Source organism: Ictalurus punctatus, chromosome 2 (genome assembly GCF_001660625.3).
Source record: "Ictalurus punctatus breed USDA103 chromosome 2, Coco_2.0, whole genome shotgun sequence".
Taxonomy (NCBI): Eukaryota; Metazoa; Chordata; class Actinopteri; order Siluriformes; family Ictaluridae; genus Ictalurus; species Ictalurus punctatus.
Window position 1 is genome coordinate 5826801 of NC_030417.2, and position 24730 is coordinate 5851530.

Consider the following 24730-nt stretch of genomic DNA (forward strand, 5'->3'; position numbering starts at 1 on the left):
CAGGCTGGCTTTTACCAGCGTGCAGCTCAGTACAGCAGATAACTTCACATCCATAATGTACTATTGCCACGAACCTCGAATCGGCACGGAAGCAGGAGCGGGCGGCAGGTGTAGAGCGTGGTATCGGGAAATACAAGAAACGTAGTCGTAAGACAGACAAAGGTCAAGCGATCGGACGAACAACACAAACGGGGTCAGGAAGAGAGGGTAGTCGAAACCGGAAACAAGGGTCGAGGATTACAAGAAGACAAACTAACTAGAACGGCTTGGTAACGCAGAGAAACGAGTTGACTGAGCGTATACTTCGCATAGATTCTGGATGAGTGACATCCTTAAGTACTAGCGGTGAGAGTGTGTGTGTGTGTGTGTGTGTGATTGGTGCCAGGTGTGTCTGATCAGAACTCCGGGGATGGTGAGCGCATGTGCATGAGAAGTGAGTGTTGCATCTTGGGAATTTGAGTTCTGCTCTGACGGAGCTGTGACAACTATAACTATCGCAACACTTCACACACGCCTCAAAACCACAAGAACACAAGCAAAGTCTCTCTGAACAAGAACGCTTTATCACTCACAACACAATGACTTTTAGCAGGGAGTAAATCCAAAGTACAGAAAAATTTAACCTTAGAAATTCCAAGAAAATAACAAAAAATATATAAATTTGCCACACACACACACACATACACACACGTCAGATATCACATATCTCCAGGTTCTAAAAATATAATTTTTTATATAAAACAATTTTAAAAATCATGCACTGAGTCGATTCAGACGAGTTCATGATTCAGACATGAACAGGAAATGCACAGTGGTAGTGGTAGCTCAGTGGTTGAGGCACACTGGGCTATCGGGAGAATATCCTGGAAACACTGGGTGTGAGGCGGAAATACACCCTGGATTGTATGCTAGTCGATTGCAGGAAACCACACACACACACACACACACACACACACACACAATCATAAGCGTTATCTTAGGCACCTACCGGCATGTTTTAGGATTTAGCAATCTAATTCATTCGTTAATCTAATCTAATTAGTTAAAAATATATTTTTAAAAGTAACACTTTGTTTCTTTAATGTTTGGTTAAAATGAAATTCCTTAGTTTTGAAAACAGTATGTAGATGTGAAAAATAGATACACAGTTTTATTGGAGTTGGAGTTTGAGTGAGAAAAGAATTCATGAATTTTGAAAGCTGAAGTTATTTAATCCTTTTTGTGTCAAAGTAATGAAAAGTGATACACAGTTAAGTCACATAGACCGCTGATGTGAGTTTCAAAAATGTGAACACAGGACTGATAAATACATGTTACTAAATATGGTGTAAAATGTAATGCAGGAAGTGAAGATGGTCACTTTATATGAGTTATTATAGATACATTCAATAAGACAGAGTTTGTGAGAGATGTAATTCAGTAAATGTGTAAAAACATACACTGTAAGTATTATAGGGATGTAAAATAATCTCACTGTAGATTCCTCCTTATTCATTCCCCCACCTCTCTTCATCAGTACATTTTAGACTGAAGTTAATCAGGAAGAAAAAATCCACATGATCAAAGCTGAACAGGTCTAAATAAGGAGATTATAACAAGGCATGACGTGTATGTTTACCTTGTGTAGAAAGATTACTGCTGTCTTTGGACAATTTAACTAGAAGTACATGCTGCTCTTGAAATTTAGCATTTTAATAACATTACATTTATAAAATATAAAGCCATAATCAAATATTTCCATTGAATGTGTTCATCTCTGTTGGGCCTATTATTATTATTATAACACTGTAGTAGGTAAAGTTGTTATTAAGTAAAACTCTAAATGATAAACATTTGACAGTGTTTGGTCGTTCAGGAACAGGGCTGAACTACGGCCTACTGTAAACCCAGTCTGGACAGAAACCACATGAACTAAACACAAAGCAGCTGAACTAAGAACTGGATAATATTCTCTCTCCTTTCTGTAATAGAAAATAGAAAATAACTTCACTCACCTGCAGCGACGTGAAACACAGCAGACAAAAGATACAAGCACTTCATCATTACTGATTCTTCTGCACACACACCAGTCCTTCAAAGTGAAAAATACACACACTCTCCATCACACTACCCGAGTGTCTCTCTGTTATATAGTATGATTATCAGGAAACCTCATTTATATTTTTTTCTAAATCTCTTTCATCACTCTTTCCATGACTCAATTTACATTTTACATGTAGTATTAATATATATTTATATTTTATCTCATGTGGTGGTTTTATCTAACTTTACTGTATCCCTTCCGCCCCCATCCAAAAATAAAAAAAAAATAAAAATAACTGTCCATGAACATTAATTTAATAAACATTAACTTCACTTATTTCAACACATGACTTCTAGTGTTTAGGACAAAGCTGTAATGTCCAGCAGTATATTCACCAGCAAGTGTGTTTAACTTGACTTACAGGAAGTAATGAAGACACATTTACCATGTTTGAGCTGAGGAGCACTTAGAGGCTGGTCATGAATGATGATCATGAAAAGTAAGAATAATCATGAGAGTATAATTGTAATCAATAACATGATTTATTAGAGTTTAAAGAGACTAAAATGTAAATAAATAAATAAAAAAGTTTTTCTTTTTTTTTAGTTTAATTATTTATTTATTCGTCCTAGGTCTTTGATTATAGAGCTACGGCTAAGCGACTAAGTAGCGACATCTTGTGCCATAAAGCTGCTACTACAGCTGGTCTACAGATAATTGCTCATTAGAGATCTAAATCTACATCCAGATTTCTGCCTAGCGACAAATCTAGCGACTTTTTTTGGACAAATCTTAGCGACTTTCCAAATGTCACCGGTTCTGTCCTATAAGCGCGAGGTGTTACTTTCCCGCTGAACTCTCATGTCTCTCTGCGTCTGCTCTGTTCAGTGAGAGTCTGAGAGCCGGAGATTTAACAATGTCTTGGATAACGAGACGCGCCCTTCATCCCAATTTATAGGCCTATAATTCATATGTGAATGTTTTTAGAATGCAAGATGAAAGTAATGCAACATATTTTACATGTGAAATAGTCCACGTTACTACAGCCTAGTTCTCTTGTTCAAAGTAGTTATAGTGTTCAGAAACATTTTATATCATTCATGTTCCATACCTGTCTGTTATAGTTTTATAAAAGTCATAAAAGTTTTTTTTATATATATAAATCATAAAAGTTATGAAAACTAATTTAAAAAGTACAAAAACAAAAAAGCAAAGAAATCTATCTATCAAAACAGATTATAGATTAGGTGTATATATATATATATATATATATATATATATATATATATAGATTTTATATAGAATAAATAATCATTATACATGTTCTCCTCTAATATGGGGGGCGTGCCACATGATAGGGGAGACTGGGGCTCTAGTTACAAAAGGTTGAGAACCTCTGCTGTAAAGCAAAGATGCCTTCAAAAATAATAGAATTAAATGTTTCTCCATTTAGAAAAATACTCTGAAGAGCGATAAACAGTAATAAATGACACAAAGGCAATATTTGGTGTGACGACCCTTTGCTTGAAAAAACAAAACAAAAGTAGTCTCAGACAGAACCAATGCAGTTTTATAAGGAAATGAGCTGTAAGTGTTATTGAGCATCTTGCAGAACCAGACACAGTTCTTCTGGAGACTTTGACTGTCACACTTGCTTCTTATATTTGCAGCAAAATCCAGCAGCCATCATTATGGTTTTTTGTCTGAAAAGTGTCTCTTACCGCTTAATATGCTGTTGTTTTTACTGACATACAAACATTTTTTCTGTAACATTTAATTTTGTGCTGGAAAACTAGTGTTTGGGAATCTGAAATGTTTTTATACTGACTCGATAATGTAGAAGTCTATTAATTAATGTAGAGTTTGTACTTATAGAGATATGTAAAGTTTGTACTTAAAAAAATAGGGTGCATAAGACTTTTGCACAGTACTGTGTGTGTGTATATATATATATATATATATATATATATATATATATATATATATATATATATATATATATATATATATATATATAGTTGTGGGGATAAAAAATGTCATCAAATAAACATAAGGGAGACCTAGCATCCAGCAAAAGGGAGAGGAAGGATTGACGACGGACACCTAGACACATAGAAGCGGGATTAGGCGGACATTGACAAATTGGAATTACACTTTAAAGATCTTTAAGAGCAGTAGTAGTCAAAAAAAGTCAAAAAAGAGGTATACGAGCTGAGCTGAGGAGCGCTAATATACAGACACACACACACACACACACACACACACACACACGCTCGCACAGTCAAGGGCGGGCAAGCAGACACAACATACACACACACACTCTCTCTCTTTCTCATACACACACATGAATAACTTTACAAGAATAATGAAAAAGGAGTAATAAGATATTATAATATCTTATAGTAATAGAGAAACTCTCTATAAAAAAACAGAATAGTAGGATATGCAGGACAGTAGAACTGTAATGATATTAAGAAGTTGGAAGTACAGTAAACCGCTTTTCAAGTAGTATAAATATATATATAAAATAATAAATATAGAGCAAATATGAAAATAAATTATAAACTAGAAATACAGGAAAATGTAAACTTACTCATGACTCAAATGGTGAAGGTTCTTGTCTCGCAAGGAAGGCCTTAATTTTAAGAAAGAACCATGAGGAGCCATTTATAAGGGTGGCTGAGTCAAGGTGCCCCCCCCCCCCGCGAGATAACAATAAGACCAAGGTCACTCTAGATTGTTTAGTCTTGTCCACTTTCTATTTTACGGGTTATTCAAATTCTCTGGTTTCGATTCTCTGGGTAACTGAAAATCTCTGGTTTCTGATTCTCTGTGTAATTCAAAACTCTGGGTTTTGACTTTCTGGGTTATTGGAAATGCCTGGGTTCTGATTTTATGTGTAAATTGAAACCCCTGGTTTTGATTCTATGTGTAAGTGGAATAGCCCTTTTCTGGAACATAAGAGTAAGGTAAATGAGCTCTTTTTTAACCCTATTGGTAGTGAGATCATAGTCTTCTTGAAACATATGGGTTATTTAGTGTGTAAATACAGTATAAATACGGGAGCTTAAGCTCAGGGTATTGGGATCACTTCTGAGAATTCTCATCGGTGTGGATCTCGTGTGGTGGAATGGAACAATAAAGCTGGACCCTTGCTTCTTCTCACTCACGGCTGGTGTATTTTTTCTATCTCCAACTGGGCTCAGAGGTAGATGTGAGTATTGGCTTCTATGTTGAATTTTAAGTGTTTTTGGGTAATAGGCTAAATTTGAACCAACAATATATATACACGTGTGTGTGTGTGTGTGTGTATTCTGTTTAGTTTTTGCGTAACATCTAGCCTATAGACAATACTATTCCAGGACGCCCGACTTCTAATCGTCTTCTTAGTCTGTGTGTTAGCTATCTGTTTGTTTGCTATAAAGTGCAAAGCTTTACAGTTTGCACCATCAAGTTCTACAGTTTTTTGAGCCGTTGATTCTGGATATCGCATATCTTAATGTCTAGCAGCCATTTTAAAAGTGCGGTGGGGTGTGTTGGTGGTGAGACCCTCACACACCGAGGAGACACACCTCTCTAACATCCTACAAATCTCAAACAATACATAACTCAATTCCTTACATGTGAGAACATACAGGTACAAAACTAAACCCTAACACTGATTTTACTTGACTTCTCTCCTTTGAACATCCTGAATTGTCAATTACTTTATCTTTTTCTGCTAGTGCTGCCACTGCTGTCCTCTCCTACACCAGAACAACAGATCAACAAAATGGAGGTTAGGACGGAAGCAAGTGCAGCTATGGCAGTTTAATAAAATAACAAGTCCAGGGAATCAGGTAGACATCAATAAACAGACAAGCAGAGGTCAGGCAATCAGTCCAAACAAGGCAAAGCAAAAAGACCAGGTCGAAAACAAGAACATTGTTAAAACCAGCATAAACAAACAAGATATCAATGCTCGTTAATGGCAGAGACAAAAATTTAACTGAGCATATACTTCACAATTACTGTGTGTGTGTGAAAATCTCTTAAGTAGTGTGGTGTGATTGAGACTGTAATTGGGAATAGGTCAGTCTTATTAGTTCTCAAGAGAAGGTGAGTGATAGTGTGTAGCTTTGGGAGTTGTAGTCGTCGGCCATGTTTGTAGTCCGTGGTGTAATCTGGGAAATGGAGTCGCTGGTTTGCAGTGACATGAAAATACAGCACTGATAAGTGCATTTAACCATTTGTAAAAATACAAAACTATGAATAAGGCATAATGCAGGAAGTGAAGATGGTCACTGACAGAGGGACAGCAGAAAAAGGTGTGAAATTCACACGCATCTATTTACAGCTAAGACCAGAATGAAGACGTGACAGTTACAAGTTACAGGAAAATAACTTTTCTATTACACTTTATATGAGTTATTATAGATACATTCAATAAGACAGAGATTGTGAGAGATGTAATTCAGTAAATGTGTAAAAACATACACTGTAAGTATTATAGGGATGTAAAATAATCTCACTGTAGATTCCTCCTTATTCATTCCCCCACCTTACTTCATCAGTACATTTTAGACTGAAGTTAATCAGGAAGAAAAAATCCACATGATCAAAGCTGAACAGGTCTAAATAAGGAGATAATAACACAAGGCATGATATGTTTACCTCGTGTATAAAGATTACTGCTGTCTTTGGACATTTTAACTACAAATACATGCTGGTCTTGAAATTTATCATTTTAATAACATTACATTTATAAAATATGAAGCCATAATCAAATAGTTCAATTGAATGTGTTCATCTCTGTTGGGCCTATTATTATTATAACACTGTAGTAAGTAAAGTTGTTATTAAGTAAAACTCTAAATGATAAACATTTGACAGTGTTTGGTCGTTCAGGAACAGGGCTGAACTACGGCCTACTGTAAACCCAGTCTGGACAGAAACCACATGAACTAAACACAAAGCAGCTGAACTAAGAACTGGATAATATTCTCTCTCCTTTCTGTAATAGAAAATAGAAAATAACTTCACTCACCTGCAGCGACGTGAAACACAACAGACAAAAGATACAAGCACTTCATCATTACTGATTTTTCTGCACACACACCAGTCCCTCAAAGTGACACACACACACACACACACTGTCACACTGCCTGAGGGTCTCTCTGTTATATAGTGTGATTATCAGGAAACCACAACCACTGTCTCATTTATCATTTTTTCAAAATCTCTTTCATCACTCTTTCCATGACTCAATTTACATTTTATATGCAGTATTAATATTTATTTATATTTTCTCTCATGTGGTGGTTTTATCTTACTTTATAGTATCATAACCTCTCCCCCCTAGCCCCCCCACCCAAAAAAAAAAGAAACACCTGGGCATGAATTAATTTAATAAACATTAACTTCACTAATTTCAACACATGACTTCTAGTGTTTAGGACAAAGCTGTAATGTTAATTAGTATATTCACCAGCAAGTGTTTTTGACTAGACTTACAGGAAGTAATAAAGAGACCTCTACCATGTGTGAGCTGAGGAGCACTTAGAGGCTGGTCATGAGTGATGATCATGAAAAGTAATAAAATCATGAGAGTATAATTGTAATCAATAACATGATTTATTAGAGTTTAAATAGCTTAAAATAGTTTATTTAATTGTTTAGTTTAATTATTTATTTATTCTTCCTAGGTCTTTGATTATAGAGCTACGGCTAAGCGACTAAGTAGCGACATCTTGTGCCATAAAGCTGCTACTACAGCTGGTCTACAGATAATTGCTCATTAGAGATGTAAATCTACATCCAGATCTCTGCCTAGCGACAAATCTAGCGACTTTCTGGACAAACCTTAGCGACTTTCCATATGTGGCCAGTTCTGTCCTGCAAGCACGAGGTGTTACTTTCCCGCTGCACTCTCACCTCTCTCTGCGTCTGCTCTGTTCAGATGACGACTTTTTCAGCTGTGGATCACAAGCCTTACAAACAGATTGTTATTAGCCAAAACAAACTGAATAAATCCAATAGATCTCCATTTACTTTGCATGTTTGTGTAGCAATATTCAATGTGAAGGGAGACGTTTATCCTGCCAAATACACCAGAAATGTGGCATTCCTAAGTGGAGGGAAAACGTTTATCCCAAATGCAGTAAATCCAACTACACCACCTTGAGGGAGAACCAGGGAAATACTAACAAACAAAAGGCACACACAAGTTTCACCAATCGGGGCAAGGAAAATGAGAGTGAGACATGAGTACGAATATAAAAATTTGTATTTTATTATGACACTTAAGCATTATTTAAAACTTGACATGGAAATAAATCACTTTCCCCTGAAGCACAATAAATATTTTAAAAATTAAGAACTTCTCCAGGCCCAGGCTTGGCAGGGACAAGGCAGGTCTGCTACAGCTCAGGAGGTCATCCAAACCCACTGCAAGTCACACCAAAATCACACACTACCTACACCATAAGGAAGTTGTGTTGACACACTGAGCATGCTGTGAAACACACCACTGAATAAATGCAGCTAGCATACCCTGTCCCACCAAGACTCACTGGCTCCTGGAGACAAATAAGACACCAGTTAACCCAAAGTTACACAAACACTAAACAACAAAACACAGAAAGACAAATATTACAGACACTGTGGTATGGTAGCTATAACACCCAGGCCCACTGACACCACCACAAGAAATGGAGGCAGTGGACAGCACCCAAGCAGAACCAGAATTATGGTTTTAAAAAAAATAATAAAAAAAAAAAAAGGGACAAAGGACAATTATGGCCACTGTAGCATGGAGACAGTAAGGCTTAACATACACCCTCTCAGTAGTAAAGTGGTTATGTAGATCAACAAACCTGAAACAGATCTGAGGCTAGGAAACACTAATTTTACCACTCTCAGACTGCTCACTCTCTTACTATATGTGCTTGCAAAACGAACCAGACATACATCCAAAACTAAAGTAAAACAAAATACATAAAACCATGAAGCAAAACAGTACATAAAGCAAAACAACTGTTGATGCACTAAAGCAAAACAATTGTTGATGCACTAAAGCAAAACAGCAGCGTCACATGTAGCGTCTTCGGCTAGGGGTTTGTCTTAGAGAAGACTTAACTCAACTCCCCACTCTCACCATTAGATTGAACAAAACACCAGACGCGAAGTTGTATGATTAATCACAGGTACCGCGGCTCGACACACACACACACACACACACACACACACACACACACACACACACACACACACACACACACACACACACACACACACACACACACACACACACACACACAGCACTCAGCCACCGGCTAAATGTTGCGATCACTTTACGTAGTCTCCGGCACCAATTCGCCTCAATGCACGCGCCACCAGCGCCGCTCTAACGCTATAAAGACAACAAATTAGCCTTGAGGTGTTCACCTCATTACGCCATGACAAAGCCTGAACGTATCGAATGGAAGTGGAAACCGGAAATGCCTTCTTCTTCTTCTTCTTGTTTTTAATGGCGGTTATCAAACCACTAAAGGTGCATTACCGCCACCTACTGGACTGGAGTGTGGGCAGTAGATTGGCAGGAAAAAAAATAATAAAATTATTAATAATAATAATAATAATAATAATAATAATAATAATAATAATAATAATAATTAAATAGAAAAGAAAAGACTAATAATAATAATACCAAAACGATACTGCATACATAAAAGAAAATAAAGCGATAAATAGCTATATACTTGTTATTCGTACTATAGATTACTAAATTCTCTCACTTATACCAGTACTTTTTAAATAGTTCATTAAGGGGCGGTGCATTTCCCCAGATGTTTTCCCCAACAAGTTCTCTAGTGTTATGTTTTGTTTTCCAATCTGCATCTGTAGCTCAGCTCTTTCCTCCTCATACCTTTTGCAGTCTAACAGAATGTGTTTCACTGTCTTTTGTGTACTGCAGTGTGTGCAGAGTCCAGTGGGGTGTTTTCCTATTCTGTTTAATGCTAGATTTAAGCCAGCATGACCTATTCTAAGATGCGTAATTATAAATGCTCTAGTACAGATCCGAAGTGCTTGTGCCTGTTCCACATCAAGCTTTTTAAGATTTGATTGTGATGCCGACATATATGCTAGGCAGCCATAATCAAAGGCAGCCCTCATAAGAGCCTGATATGTATTTATGAGCAACGCCCTACTTGCTCCCTAGTCTCGCCCTGACAGACATCTCAGAACATTACTAATCTTTTTACATTTGTGTTTAATTTTATCAATATGCAGACCCCAGGTCAGCTTCTCATCAAACAACATTCCTAAAAATCTCACAGCCTTGACCTGTTCAAGATCTAGCCCATATAATTTAAGTGGTACTGTTTTATGATGTTTGGAGAAACCTATACCTTGTGATTTTGAAATTGATAGTTAAATCCCCATTCATTTGTCCACTGTTCTACTTTCTCTATTGCATATTGCATTTTCTTTCTTAAATATTCTATATTCTGACCCCTAATACAGAGTGCCCCATCATCCACATAAAGCGACTTTCCTATATTTCCTCCGACCTGATCAAATATGTCATTAATCATAATATTAAACAGTATTGGGCTACATACACTGCCTTGTGGGGTAGCATTTTCCACTGCATACCTTTTTGAGTACTCTGCACCTACTCTAACTTCTATTGCTCTTCTGTTCAGGAAGTCTAATACCCAATTATACATCTTACCATTTATTCCTAATTTGTCAAGTTTAATTAGAAGACCATCCTTCCAAAGCATATCATACGCTTTTTTAACATCGTAAAATACAGAAATTACACTTTCTTTGTTAGTCTGAGTTTCCTAATTTCTGACTCTAGGCATAATATAGAATCCATTGTCCCCCTCCCTTTACGAAATCCTGACTGATACGGTGAAAGAAGCCCTTTACTTTCTATATAGTGATCTAGTCTATCTGTTACCATCCTCTCCATAGTTTTGCCTAACTGTGACGTTAATGCTATGGGTCTATAGCTTGCTGGATCTGACGGGTCTTTTCCAGGTTTGAGTATTGGAAGTATAACTGCCTGTTTCCATGATAGTGGGATTTTTCCTGTATTTCATACCATATTGAACAGTTTTAATACTGTATCAAGTGTGGTGTCTCTCATGTGATCTAGCATGCTATAGCATATACCAACTTTCCCTGGTGGCATTTGCCGTGCTTTTTGATGTGGCCCTTTTTAAATCAAATAGAGTAAATGGTAAGTCCAACTCTCCCCCTGATGTAGTCCTTCTTTCCACTATCCCTGGATTTTGGGCAAGTGTCTGATCTCTACGCTGCTTAGCTGTTGAGGATAGGTTTTCAGTACTGTGGATCTTCACAAAAGTTTTTACCAAGAGTTCTGCTTTTTCTGCATTGCTAATCGCATTTATATTACTGCTACTTAACACTGGTATTTCTACACTGTTTCTTATTCCGCTCATTTTCCTAATTGTTCTCTATATGTCTGATAGCTGGGTTTCTCTTCCAATTTTATTGCAGAATTGTCTCCAATACCCACGTTTGGCTGATCTAATTGTTTTCCTAACTACTGCTTGTGCCCTTTTATAGTTAATCAAAGTTACCAGTGTATGGTGAGCTTTGAGTTGCCTAAAAGCTTTATTTCTCTTTTTAATTACTATACCACAGCTCTCATTCCACCATGGCACGTTCTTTCTTCGTTCACATCTTGTCTTTTTAGGAATTGTTTCTTCAGCTGTTTGTATAATTGCCGTAGTCACTTTCCTGTTCATTTCTTCTACATTTGTAATATCCTTATTCACTAATTCCATACATTTTATTTCAATCAGCTTTATCTAACCTCCACCTTGGTATTCTCATTTCGCTATCCTGGTGTATCTGTACTCCTATCCTGGTTATTATTGGATAGTGATCACTACCTACTGTCGACTGGTCTAAAACCTCCCCTGTGCTGATTCCTGCCATTTCAGTTGACATTATAGTCAGATCAGTAGCACTTTCTGTGTTATGTGAGCTACTATACCGTGTGCCCTTCCCATCATTAACACATACCAGGTTTTTATCATCTATAAATTCCTCTATTACTGACCCATTTACATCTGTGTTCTTACTCCCCCATATCGTGCTGTGTGCATTAAAATCCCCACAAAATACTATTTTCCCTTGTGTCAACCCACATACTGCATTCAGTATATCAGTGCTCAGTCTATTACAGGGATTATAAAAGTTGACTATCCTTATACTGTCTTTTCCTCACCATATTCTGACTACCACAGATTCCTGTTCTTTCCCTTTATTGACTAGGTTATATTTCACATCATTTCTTACAAAGGTTGCTACCCCTCCACCTTTACCCGTTTCCCTATGATTTCTGATTGTAGTATATCTATAAATCACAAAGTCTAACTGTGGTTTTAACCACGTCTCTTGCACACATATTACCTGAGGTTTATCTAACAGATCAGTCACAAACTTTTTGAATTCTTGTCCATTAGCTATAAGACTCTTGGCATTCCACTGCAATATAATTAGGATCATGAAGAGCCACCAGCCCATGACTGAGAGTTAGAGATTCCTGCAGTTAACATTTCCTCCACTCCTTCACTGCTGAGTCCTTTAATACCAAGGTATTTTTCAGCTGATTTAATTATTATTTTGATCTTTTCAGTCTTTCTCTCGGTCTGTGCTGAGCAATTTATACCCTCAACCATAAACAACAAAAATTCTTTCTTGCTCATAATTAGCATATCTTTCCTTACTGCAATCTTTTCACAGCCCCCGCAAGGTCTATCTTTATTTTCTGATTTATAGTCCTTCCTTTCAACAGACACTTTATTTACTGCTTCCACTTATGTTATTCCTTGCAATGTTTTCACTAGTTGCACCTCCAGTGCCTTCTTGCTGGCTTCACAGCCACGGTAAGCTGAGCTGCGCTCTCCTCCACAGTTGCTGCATTTGAGCTTTACACCTTCACCGAACAGTGAACTCTCTTACCATCTATTTTATTCAGTTGCATGGCTGTCCCTTGGTGGGCTTTATTTCTACACCTAATCAGTAGAGATCCATCCATCCATCCATCTTCTACTGCTTACTCCTTCTTCAGGGTCGTGGAGGAACCTGGAGCCTATCCCAGGGAGCATCAGGCACAAGGCAGGGTACATCCTGGACAGTCCATCGCAGGGCACTCTCACATACACACTCACAAACCCATTCATACACTACGGGCACTTTGGACATGCCAATCAGCCTACCATGCATGTTTTTGGACTGGGGGAGGAAACCGGAGTACCCGGAGGAGACCCCCGCAGCACGGGGAGAACATGCAAACTCCGCACACACATGGCCCCGGCAGGAATCGAACCCCAGACCAGTGAGGCGAACGTGCTAACCACTGGACTCCACTCACCAAACATTGTCCCTTCTTGAGATAATGTTATGATTACTTTGTGTTCCTCTTCCTGTTTTTTTCCTAAGCTAACACTTTGCTTGCTATCTGTTTCCTCTGTGTTAGACATTCTCTTTTCCTTTTTTTCCCGTTTTCTCGATCTTACTATGTTCCATACACTCCTATCTCTCCTGCCATTTTCTTCAAACCACATCTCACTTCCTGATTCATCACTTCCTTCTGCCATCTCCTGCCAACGAGGGACTCGGAATCACCAAGACACCTATCTGCTTACCAAAATAAGGGTCCTTAAATAATCGGGTAGCACTCATCCTATTGGTCTGCCGAAACCATATCCCAAGCAGAACCAATAGGACAGCCAAATCACTTACCCTGCCACATTTGGTAATCATTTTTGTTGTTTGTCGTTGCTGCCATCTACACCTGTAGGTTCATTATCATTCTTCACTAAGACAAGTTTTTTTTTTTGTTTTTGTTTTTTTTTTGGTTGGAGTTTCATAGTGTGGTTAAATTAGTAACACTAACTAGTAACACTGACTAGTGCAGTTAGTTGTATTCTACACTGAACACTTCCCTAAGTAATGTAATTTTTATAACAACATAATTGAAATGTTCATACCTTCTTATCAAGTTCAATCTGCACAGTAATTGTTTTTAATTGTGTTTGCTCAGTGTTTTTTGGTATCTGAGCTGGAGCTTTTTAACCCTGATTTTGTATAAATAATCCTCATGTATATGGAGCCCTATAACCTTCCTGAGAGCCCATTGTTACATATTGAACCAATATTCAGCAGTTTTGTAAATATTAAGTAAACAGGAAGAAAAAGTGCTGTAGATGTACTGAGTTTTGCTGGAGGTCGAGTTTGACAGAAAACAGAATTCATGAAGTTTGAATAAGGCTATTTATATTATATACTGTATATTCATATCATTATATTCAGTTCCACAAGTTTGTGTAAGTGTAATGAAAACTGATCCACGGCTACATCCACTCAGACTGCTAACTGTGTGAGTCCTGAAAAAGTGAATTCAGTAATGATAATTGCAAGGAGTGTTAGGAAACATTCACAAAAGCTAGGTTAGAAATACACATTCATTCCAGTCGGATGCATCGATTCTCATTCTTTTATTTTTACCCGAACTCAGCAGACTTTAAAAGTCACAAACAAGAACAGATATAGGAGTCTTCTTACACGAAACAGGATGATGATAAAAGCCTTCTACATTCATTTCTTATTCTGATATAAGAATGATACACATAAGATATAAAATGATGCGTACACTCTAAATACTTCTGCAAGATTATCCATCGGCAATTGTTAATGATTAACACACAAAGTAAATGAGGAACAATACCCTTAGCTAACATAAATAAATGTAATGCAATACTCTGGAAACCCCGCCCCCTTTCCCCCATACATGCATATATCTGAATCTGCTATTTACTTGAAAAAAACAAAGAAAAACATGAAAAACAACAATTTGGGGAAAAACGTGCTTACCATGGTGTGTATTTAATAAATGTTTTCATTATTATTATTATTATATAATATCTGAGCGTGTATCTATGTATATATTGTGTGGATTAGTTTGTTATAACGCTGGCATATTCAGTGTTGTCTGCAGCGTTGATCTGGACCCGTGCTGCTCCGGCTGTGTTCACGTGGGTTACAGTAGAGTAAGTAACATCAGGTTCAGTCTGTGGAAAGACAGAACATGAAAATTATACATATAACACACACGTTATACAATTATACATATAACACAAGCAATGTGTTACTTGCTTCTTGCTTTCCAGGAAGCAAGTAAAATCATTTAAAGAAACAAATTTCCAAATCTGATTTCTTTCTTTACACCATGTGTTGTTCTGATAAAACCAGCAGAAGATATTTTCCTATAACTCACTGTTCAGTGAAAGCATGTGTGGTTCATGTGTGTTACCTGCAGTGTATCACAAATACAACTAAACCTCTAAAGGTAGAAACAAATCTGCTATAACTGTTACTGTAGAAGCCATGCAGAATTAAATGGAGATTAAATTAGAAAAACAATGCAGCTGAGCTCAGGCCTGCATGTACATTAACCTGATCCTTCTGCTTTACTTCACAGTCCGGACGTCCTTCAGTAATCACGTTCTCTCCACATCTTCCCCCTAAAGAGAAAAGACCTCAGAAATCACACCTCTGGTGGAAACTACACAATTTCACTATTTGAAGTAATCAGGTAAAAGTGTGGAGGCTGCTGTTCTGCTTCAACTCACATACATTAACACTGAGTGATGGAAAGAACCACATTTTAAACTTTATGTTGCAGTGAAAGTATCTTACTGAAGTACTGACTAACTGGCCTTGATCTGACTTCCAAAAGGAAATATGTGAAATTGTACTGAGGGAAAAAACCTCCACAAAATCACAAATCAGTTATTAGTTAATCACTCTGTGTGCACGTGTGTGTGTGTGTGTGTGTGTGTGTGTGTGTGTGTGTGTGTGTGTGTGTGTGTGTGTGTGTGTGTGTTGTACCTTTACGTCTCCAACAAATAAATGCCACTACACCGGGTATCACCAACAATAAAACCGCCAGAATACCGAAAACTGTGTAATAAAACACACCAAAATGTTAATAAATGTAATAATACAGATGTGTATTTTCATTGCTGATGAAAAGTTTTGGCACCTAGAGGGAGGCTGCTGTGTGTTTGCTGTTTATCTTGTTCCAGTGCTGTTGAGGATGATGCAGGTGGAGAGTTTGTTGTTTTACTCTGCGACGGTTCTGATGAAGTTTCTCTTTTTCCTACTGAAAAGACAAAACTTATTGAAACTAATGACTGTTTTTATCACTGTTAGTAATATGGCACATGACACTGGAGTAAAGCATGCTCACAGTCATTAATGAAAACATGTACCTTTAACAGATAATCTGACATCTCTGCTATCAGCCTGTACAGAACATCTGTAGTCTCCCTGGTCCTCTTCAGTCAGGTCTGATATGAGTAGAGAGAGGTTTCCTGGAGCGTTGTTACTGACCAGTTTGACTCTGTTTCTGTGACGTCCAGTCTGTTCAGGGTAAATTTCCTGAAAGTGACTGATTCCAGTTGCTGGTATTGAAAACTCCCATTTTACAGACATTGGTTTGTCCTGTAGGTCAGTGCAGACACAGGGCAGAACTACAGACTCTCCTGTGAACACAGTCATATGCTCTATCCCTGTCTTCTTCACCAGCTCACAGCCTGTAAACATAACATTTACAGTTAATAATAGAAGTACTGCAATTATTAATATTCCCTGCTTGTAAATCACAACATTTTCTGCTGCAAACAGAAGAGATTTTTAAAGGATGAGCCAATCACCTGTTTAAATTCTCTACATGAATCCAATATCAGGACTCTGATACCCAACACTGAACTTATACTGGCTTATTTTTATTTTAATTACTGATAAATCTTTAATAATCTTTAATGATTCCATTTCAGATAATGATGCTCTTTTAATTGGAAATAATAATCCCAATTAAGATATATACCTTACATAAAAACAAAAAATAGTTTTTAACATGCATGTTTATGGCATGTGGCATGTACCTTATATTATAAATAAAGTTAAGAGATTACTTAAGGGGACATCTTCATATGGCTACATGACACCTACATAAACCCGTCATAACAACTGAAATGAACCTAAATAAATATTTATGAAGACATGTATTTAAAAGACTTCCTAAAGCGTCAGCTGATGTACAGACTGTGTTTATCAATGTTCATGTTAAGTTGATATAACAACTAGTCTAGTGACAGATTTCTGTAGACATTAAATGGTGTTATGATGCTTTCCAGGTTGACTTTCTTTACATCATTATGTAAAATGTGTTATGTAAATTTTCTCTGACTGTAAATTAGAGTGAGTTTGGTTTTAATGATTCATGTCATTAAAATTAATTCTGATGTATCAGATATTAACCTAACTTAAAAACTGACAAAACAAGGTGACTTTGATACTTACTGAAGCCTTATGTCAGTTGTAATACACATATAAAACACACATATTTAACAAAGATATGTTTTTTGGATACACCTGTGTTGTGTTTGCAATTGTTTGATATCCATGAGAGCAGATAATTTTTGTGATTTTTTTTTTTAACAAAAGATCAAAAGGTTAAACGATAAAGGCAATTTTTCACAGCCTTCTTTGCTCATATTTACCAACATTAGTGTAGGGTACTGTATGCAACTATAATTCATTTGAAGACTTCTGAATTCTTCCAACTTTTATTGTGTATTTAAATACTTTACCTTTAACATTAAGCCTGATGTCTCTGTGGTCCTTCTCAGTGCTGCACCTGTAGACTCCATGATCCTCTTCTCTCAGGTCAGATATGAGCAGAGACAGATTAGCAGGAGAACTGTAATTAAACAGCTGAAGTCTGTCACGGTAGTGTTCATCATTTAACACTTCTGTCAGACGTCCTGTTCTGAAGCTCTCCCAGGTGAATTTCTGAGGTTTGGTGTTCAGGTCAGAGCAGGAGCAGGGGAACAGCACTGAACCACCTTTGTGTCGATAGATTTCTGTGATTTGTCTCAGATTATCACCAGAGAGAGAACAGCCTACAGAAACAAACATACAAAAACTCACAATCTACTGAATACAATATGAATTCGAAATGAAATTTAATGAAAATACTTATACTTCAGTACATTTAATTCCAAAATCATGAAATGTGTCTGTTTTATTACTACTGACTGTAAAAATTATTGGAAAATATAGTTTGGAATAAATTGAGAATTGGTACATGCAGCAAGCAGATCATTATGTTTGTTTGTTTATATTTAGTTTAGTTAGGATTGTACCATATTTTAGTGTTGGTTTGATTAGGAAAGGTTCGCGTCTGTTAATATAAAGCTCACAGCTGATGTTAAGAGAAAAAAACAAGTCATGAAGTTGAAGGAATTGTCCAGTTTGTCATTAAGAGTTTTATTTAAACACACAGGGTCAGTAGTGGAACATCATCAGCTGGACTCAAACTGTGTGTGTTACACTATCTTGTGATCATGTGTGTATTTATCTTTTAAATCCCAGAGAGTCCCTTGTAGTTAAACAGCTGTGATTAGACACCATGTTACAACTACATCTGAAAATAAAGACCACTTGGAGAGAGTAATACTACACAATGTACAGATTCCTTTAAACTGATCAGTTTCCATTTTTTACAATTACTTACACACATTTCTCAATACTATGTTGACTTAAAAAAAAAATCCTCACACAATTGGCTTTACCAGCGTGCAGCTCAGTACAGCAGATAACCTCACATCCATAATGTACTATAACTATCGAAACACTTCATACACTCCTCAAAACCACAAGAACACAAGCAAAGTCTCTCTGAAAAAGAACGCTTTATCACTCACAACACAATGACTTTTAGCAGGGAGAAAATCCAAAGTACAAAAAATTTAACCATAGAAATTCCAAGAAAATAACAAAAATATGTAAATTTGCCACACACACACACACACTCACACACACACACACACACACACACACACACTCACACACACACAAATGTCAGATATCACACATCACCCAGTTCTAAAAATATAATTTTTATATATAAAACAATTTTAAAAATCATGCACTGAGTCGATTCAGACGAGTTCATGATTCAGACATGAACAGGAAATGCACAGTGGTAGTGGTAGCTCAGTGGTTAAGGCACACTGGGCTATCGGGAGGATATCCTGGAAACACTGGGTGTGAGGCGGAAATACACCCTGGATTGTATGCTAGTCAGTTGCAGGAAACCACACACAAGCATACACATATACACACACACACACACACACACACACACACACACACACACACAATCAGCAGGTTATCTTAGGCAGTCCACCTACTGGCATGTTTTTAGGATTTAGCAATCTAATTAATTAGTTAATCTAATCTAATTAGTTAAAAATATATATTTTTAAAAGTAACACTTTGTTTCTTTAATGTTTGGTTAAAATGAAATTCCTTAGTTTTGAAAACAGTATGTAAATGTGAAAAATAGATACACAGAGTTTTGTTGGAGTTTGAGTGAGAAAAGAATTCATGAATTTTGAAAGCTGAAGTTATTCAATCCTTCTTGTGTCAAAGTAATGAACAGTGATGCACAGTTCAGTCATATAGACCGTTGATGTGAGCTTCAAAAATGTGAACACAGGATTGATAAATACATGTTACTAAATATGGTGTAATGCAGGAAGTGAAGATGGTCACTAACAGGGGGACAGCAGAAACAGTTGTGAAATTCACACGCATCTATTTACAGCTAAGACCAGAATGAAGAAGTGATGTACAGGTTACAGGAAAATAACTTTCTATTACACTTTATTTGAGTTATTATAGATACATTCACTAAGACAGAGATTGTGAGAGATGTAATTCAGTAAATGTGTAAAAACATACACTGTAAGTATTATAGGGATGTAAAATAATCTCATTGTAGATTCCTCCTTATTCATTCACCCACCTCTCTTCATCAGTACATTTTAGACTGAAGTTAATCAGGAAGAAAAAATCCACATGATCAAAGCTGAACAGGTCTAAATAAGGAGATTATAACACAAGGCATGACGTGTATGTTTACCTTGTGTATAAAGATTACTGCTGTCTTTGGACAATTTGGTTGTTCAGGAACAGGGCTGAACTACGGCCTACTGTAAACCCAGTCTGGACAGAAACCACATGAACTAAACACAAAGCAGCTGAACTAAGAACTGGATAATATTCTCTCTCCTTTCTGTAATAGAAAATAGAAAATAACTTCACTCACCTGCAGCGACGTGAAACACAACAGACAAAAGATACAAGCACTTCATCATTACTGATTCTTCTGCACACACACCAGTCCCTCAAAGTGAAAAAAACACACACACACACACTTACACAAACACACTGCCACACTACCTGAGTGTCTATCTTTTATATACTCTGGTTTTCAGGAAACCACAACAACTGCTGTGTCATTTCTCTTTTTTGAAAATCTCTTTCATCACTCTTTCCATGACTCAATTTACATTTAATTGCAGTATTAATATTTATTCATATATTTTTTCATTTTTTCATCATATTCATAGTATTATCATTGTTATCTGTCTTAGGTGCCACAAGTTTGTTAGATGACCCCTAGGAAGCCTGAGGGACCGAGTCAACACAACAGAAGACTTCAGGAGCCAAACTTGTTCTGAAGTATGACAACGTGACGAAACTTCCTTTTCAATTCAATTTAAAAAATGAGAGACAACACTTTTATGAATCTACTACTACTACTACTACTACTATTACTATTACTACTATTATTATCACACTGCTGTAAAAACAGTTACTTTTATCTTGTTAGAAGTCTTTTCCTTGTGAGTTATACACAGAAATAGAGTGTTTTATTCCTCTTATGTCACAGCAATTTGTAGTACTGTTTTTTTGTTTGTTTTTTTGTCTTTTGAAATTAAGATGTAAAAAATCCAGCTTGTCATGTTACAGAGAAACCACAAAGTCATCCAATCTTAAGACTTCCTGTGTCAGAAATTTCAGTTTCAAATAAAGTATCTATTTGACCTCTGATTGTTATAAAGCCCTGACACTGGAGACTCCTTAAAAAACAAAAACAAAAAAAAAACTAAACCTGAATAAACGTTTCCTCACAGTAAACTTATACCCACACCATAACAACAACTACACAAATCCATGGATGTAGAGTCTAGGTGTAAAGTTGTTACTATAGAAACGATAACATTTTTTAAAAAATGAGCACGTTGATAAAAAAAAAAACACCTTGCAACCAAATTTACTATCAGAGCTGCTGTTATAGAAAATTAATCAATATTTGCAGAACAATCAGATTTGAGAATCCAACAGAGCTGTGGTTTATATCTGGCACAGTATATTTAAGATTGTGACCCTGAATCAGCTGAAGGTGGGCTTGGGTAAGAGAGACATGAAACCGGTTTTGAAATTCACATGAAATTTCACCCAGACCAGGAAAGAAAGCACAAGTAGGCCAGAAATAATCAGATTCAGAAATGGTGTAAATTCTGCAAATAGACAGAGAAACATCTGACCTTCTAATGATCCAGATCCACACAGCAACAGAGATCATGTGACTTTAGTGAGTATGTTAAGATGCAACATTAAGTTCACTGCTTTCAACACACATGAATTGTAGTGTTTCAAGCTGTAATGTCCATCAGTATATTCACCAGCAAGTGTGTTTCCCTAAACTCACAGGAAGTAATAAACACAAATTTACCATGTGTGAGCTGAGGAGCACTAGTTGGTATTTAAAAACATAAAGAATAACAAATACAGTAATTATTATTACAATCGTTATTGTAAATATAAAAATTTTAGTTTATTTAATTATTTATTTATCCTTCCTAGGCCTTTGATTATAGAGCCATAGCAAAGCGGCTAAATGGCGACATCAACTGCCATAAAGCTGCTACTACAGCTGGTGACAAAGTGTTTTATTCCTCTTTTACCTCATCAACAACTAGAATTTCTATTTGTGATGGGATGACACATTGTACGTTTATCAGTTTATAGTTGCATTTAATGTTGTGGAATGTCCGGGAAACAAGTTAGTTCCTCTATCTCTTGAGATTAACACAGTTTATCATGTCAATCGTGACAAAGGAGGCTCCATCCCAAAACACTAACATCTCAATGAAAAATTATCAATCCTATTAACAATCACACATGTTTTAAATCCAGTCTTGAAGAGCATTCGCCATACAAGTCCCCGTGGAAGTTGCTACTATAGAAACAATAACATATCAAAACAAGGCATTGACATAAACCTGTGATTTTATTTAGAGCTGGTTATTTACAGCTGCCTCTGTGTCAGAACGTTAGCAGGCCCTGGCGTTCCACAGGGCCTGACGATCCTTCAGTCTCTGCACGCATCTCTGCTTGCCTGTCAGACATCTCGGTCTGGATGAGGGAACACCACATTAAGCTCAACCTGGCAAAATCTGAGCTTCTCGTCATCCCAGCCTGTCCCTCAATCAACCACAACCTCACAATACAGCTCGGCTCAACCACACTCAAGCCAACCAGGACGGCCAGGAACCTTGGAGTGATTCTTGATGACAGCTTGACCTTTACAGACCACATCTCAACAACTGCACGGTCCTGTAGGTTCAACCTGTACAACATCAAGAAAATCAGATCCTACCTCACCGAACAAGCTACACAGATACTAGTTCAGGCTCTTGTTATCTCAAAACTGGACTACTGCAACGCACTACTCTCAGGCCTCCCAGCCAGCTCTATCAAACCCCTTCAGATGACTCAGAATGCAGCAGCATGTCTCATCTTCGACCAGCCCAAAAGAACCCATGTCACACCCCTCTTCATCTCCCTCTACTGGCTTCCTGTAGCCGCCCGCATCAAATTCAAGACCTTGTCTGGAACAGCACCCTCCTACCTCAACTCTCTCCTGAAGGCTTACGTTCCCTCACGCAATCTGCGAGCAATTAGCGACCAACGCTGAGTAGGTACTACTAAGGTCCCTTTCAACAACATTCAAACTAACTGTTCCTCAGTGGTGGAATAAACTTCCAACCTAAATCTGGACAGCAGTATCTGTCACCATCTTCAAAAAACAGCTAAAGACCCACCTCTTCCATGAACACCTAACCAACCCATTACAAAATAAACAAAACAAAAAATAAATAAAAAGGAATATTTTTTTCTGCACATTCACCTCTACTCTGCGCACTTTGCTTCTTCTGGAACTCAATTACTGATCTTGTATGGTAGCACTACTTGTATTGTTCTCTGCTTGATATATCGCTTTGCTTTTGTTTCTCATTTGTAAGTCGCTTTGGATAAAAAAGCGTTTTGCTAAATGAATAAATGTAAATGTAAATGTGGTAGACTTATAGAAAACAAAAATGTTCTGACCAGAGAATTTAACACATAACAATAACAACAACACACAAAAAAAATTATGTATTCAACATTTTACTGATTATAACTAACTTTGGTCTATGTAAAAACTTAATGTTCAAGCGTGACCACTAGGTGCCGCCATAACGCCTCTAATTATAATGTGCCTCAGTAACAAGCGTTTTCTGGTCCTTTGCACTCTGGTAATTCTGTAATGGATAATAGATAAAATGGTTCACGATATTAAAGTCTTATTACTAATTGCTTTACTGACAAAATGTATATTTGCATAGGATGTTTCAAAGTCACAATTTAAGATGGAATAATTACTCACTTATTACTCAGCTAAATTTAAAAGCAGAGTAATAATAGTTATCATAACACTTGGTCAATTATCAGTTAAGCATTAATGTTTAATCTACAATAATACTTTTTTATTATTTTTCATAAAAATCTTTAGTAATGAAACCTTGTTTGTGCAGCCCTTTAGTTCAGATCTCATGTACATGTGAGACGTTTGCAGATGTTTCTTCATTCTCATTTGTATTCTACCTCTGTGTCAGAACATTAAGTCTTAATTTTCCCTCTACACTTCTACAAGCTAAAGACACCAGCTGTTCCACTGTCCGTCCCACTTCCACCCAAGCATCCACACATACTTGACTTACTGTCCTTGTAAAGACCTTGCATTAACATGGATGCTAAATACATCTCACCCTAACCTTAACTTCAGTAACCAAAAAATAATAATCTTTAATTTATTTTTTTTTGTTTGTTTTTTTACAGAATGTCTCCACATGTTCAAATCTATCAGACTTTCTTTCCCTTGTAGGATCATTTGTGTTCCCTTCAGGAGGTGGAATGCTGCTCAACTGGGTTAAGGTCTGCTGATTGACTTGAGCAGTCTAAAACCTTCCACTTTCCCCGATAAAGTCCTTTGTTGAGTTGGCAGAGTGATTTGGATCAGTGTCTTGCTGCATGATAAAGTTCCTCCAGATTAATTTCTCTGTAAATTGGCAGACAAAATGTTCCTGTAAAACTTCTGAATTCATTCTGCTGCTACCATCATGAGTTCCATCATCAATAAAGATGATGCAAGTTGGGCTTCTCCTCACACTTTTGTCTAATTCTATAGGTTGGATGTTATAGAGCTATCACTGTCTTATCCATCCTGAGTGTGTTTAAAATAAATAAAAAATAAAAAACAACAACAACAACAAAAAAAAACAACACAACTCTCGCAGACAAGGTGTTTTCTCCCCACAAATGTTCCTGCTTTATTCATGGAATAGTTGAGGTTATTGTGTTTGTTCCATACATCACAAAGTTGGTTGGCATGCCTGCCTCAGACTGCATATCTCCAATATGGGAGTTGTCTATATT

At 36.9% G+C, this 24730-nt stretch overlaps 1 protein-coding gene and 1 long non-coding RNA gene across 3 annotated transcripts; one reads left to right on the forward strand and one right to left on the reverse strand.

Annotated features, from left to right (window-relative positions):
• Positions 1–4898: 4898 nt before the first annotated feature.
• LOC124629017 (uncharacterized) lies at positions 4899–20648 on the forward strand. Of its 2 annotated transcripts, XR_008398162.1 has the most exons (4): positions 4899–5237; positions 15036–15099; positions 15531–15644; positions 20560–20648. It is a non-coding gene; the product is annotated as an uncharacterized LOC124629017 (long non-coding RNA). The 2 variants fall into 2 exon arrangements; XR_008398163.1 differs by lacking the exon at positions 15036–15099.
• On the reverse strand, positions 14424–20581 carry LOC108280129 (junctional adhesion molecule-like). The gene is made up of 7 exons (XM_017494938.3): positions 20232–20581; positions 17707–18018; positions 16324–16647; positions 16095–16214; positions 15941–16012; positions 15506–15573; positions 14424–15120 (listed from the first exon to the last, which is right to left on the reverse strand). The coding sequence occupies exons 1-7, from the start codon at positions 20278–20280 to the stop codon at positions 15007–15009; spliced, it is 1059 nt and encodes a 352-aa protein (XP_017350427.1). The 5' UTR covers positions 20281–20581; the 3' UTR covers positions 14424–15006.
• Positions 20649–24730: the final 4082 nt, after the last annotated feature.

Coding starts and splice junctions, on each gene's coding strand:
- LOC108280129 (XM_017494938.3), bottom strand. CDS start 20,280: ATGATGAAGTGCTTGTATCTTTTGTCTGTTGTGTTTCACGTCGCTGCA. Junction 16,648..17,706: donor CATCAGGCTTAATGTTAAAG/GTAAAGTATTTA, acceptor TTATGTTTACAG/GCTGTGAGCTGGTGAAGAAG. Junction 15,574..15,940: donor TATTTGTTGGAGACGTAAAG/GTACAACACACA, acceptor TTTTCTCTTTAG/GGGGAAGATGTGGAGAGAAC.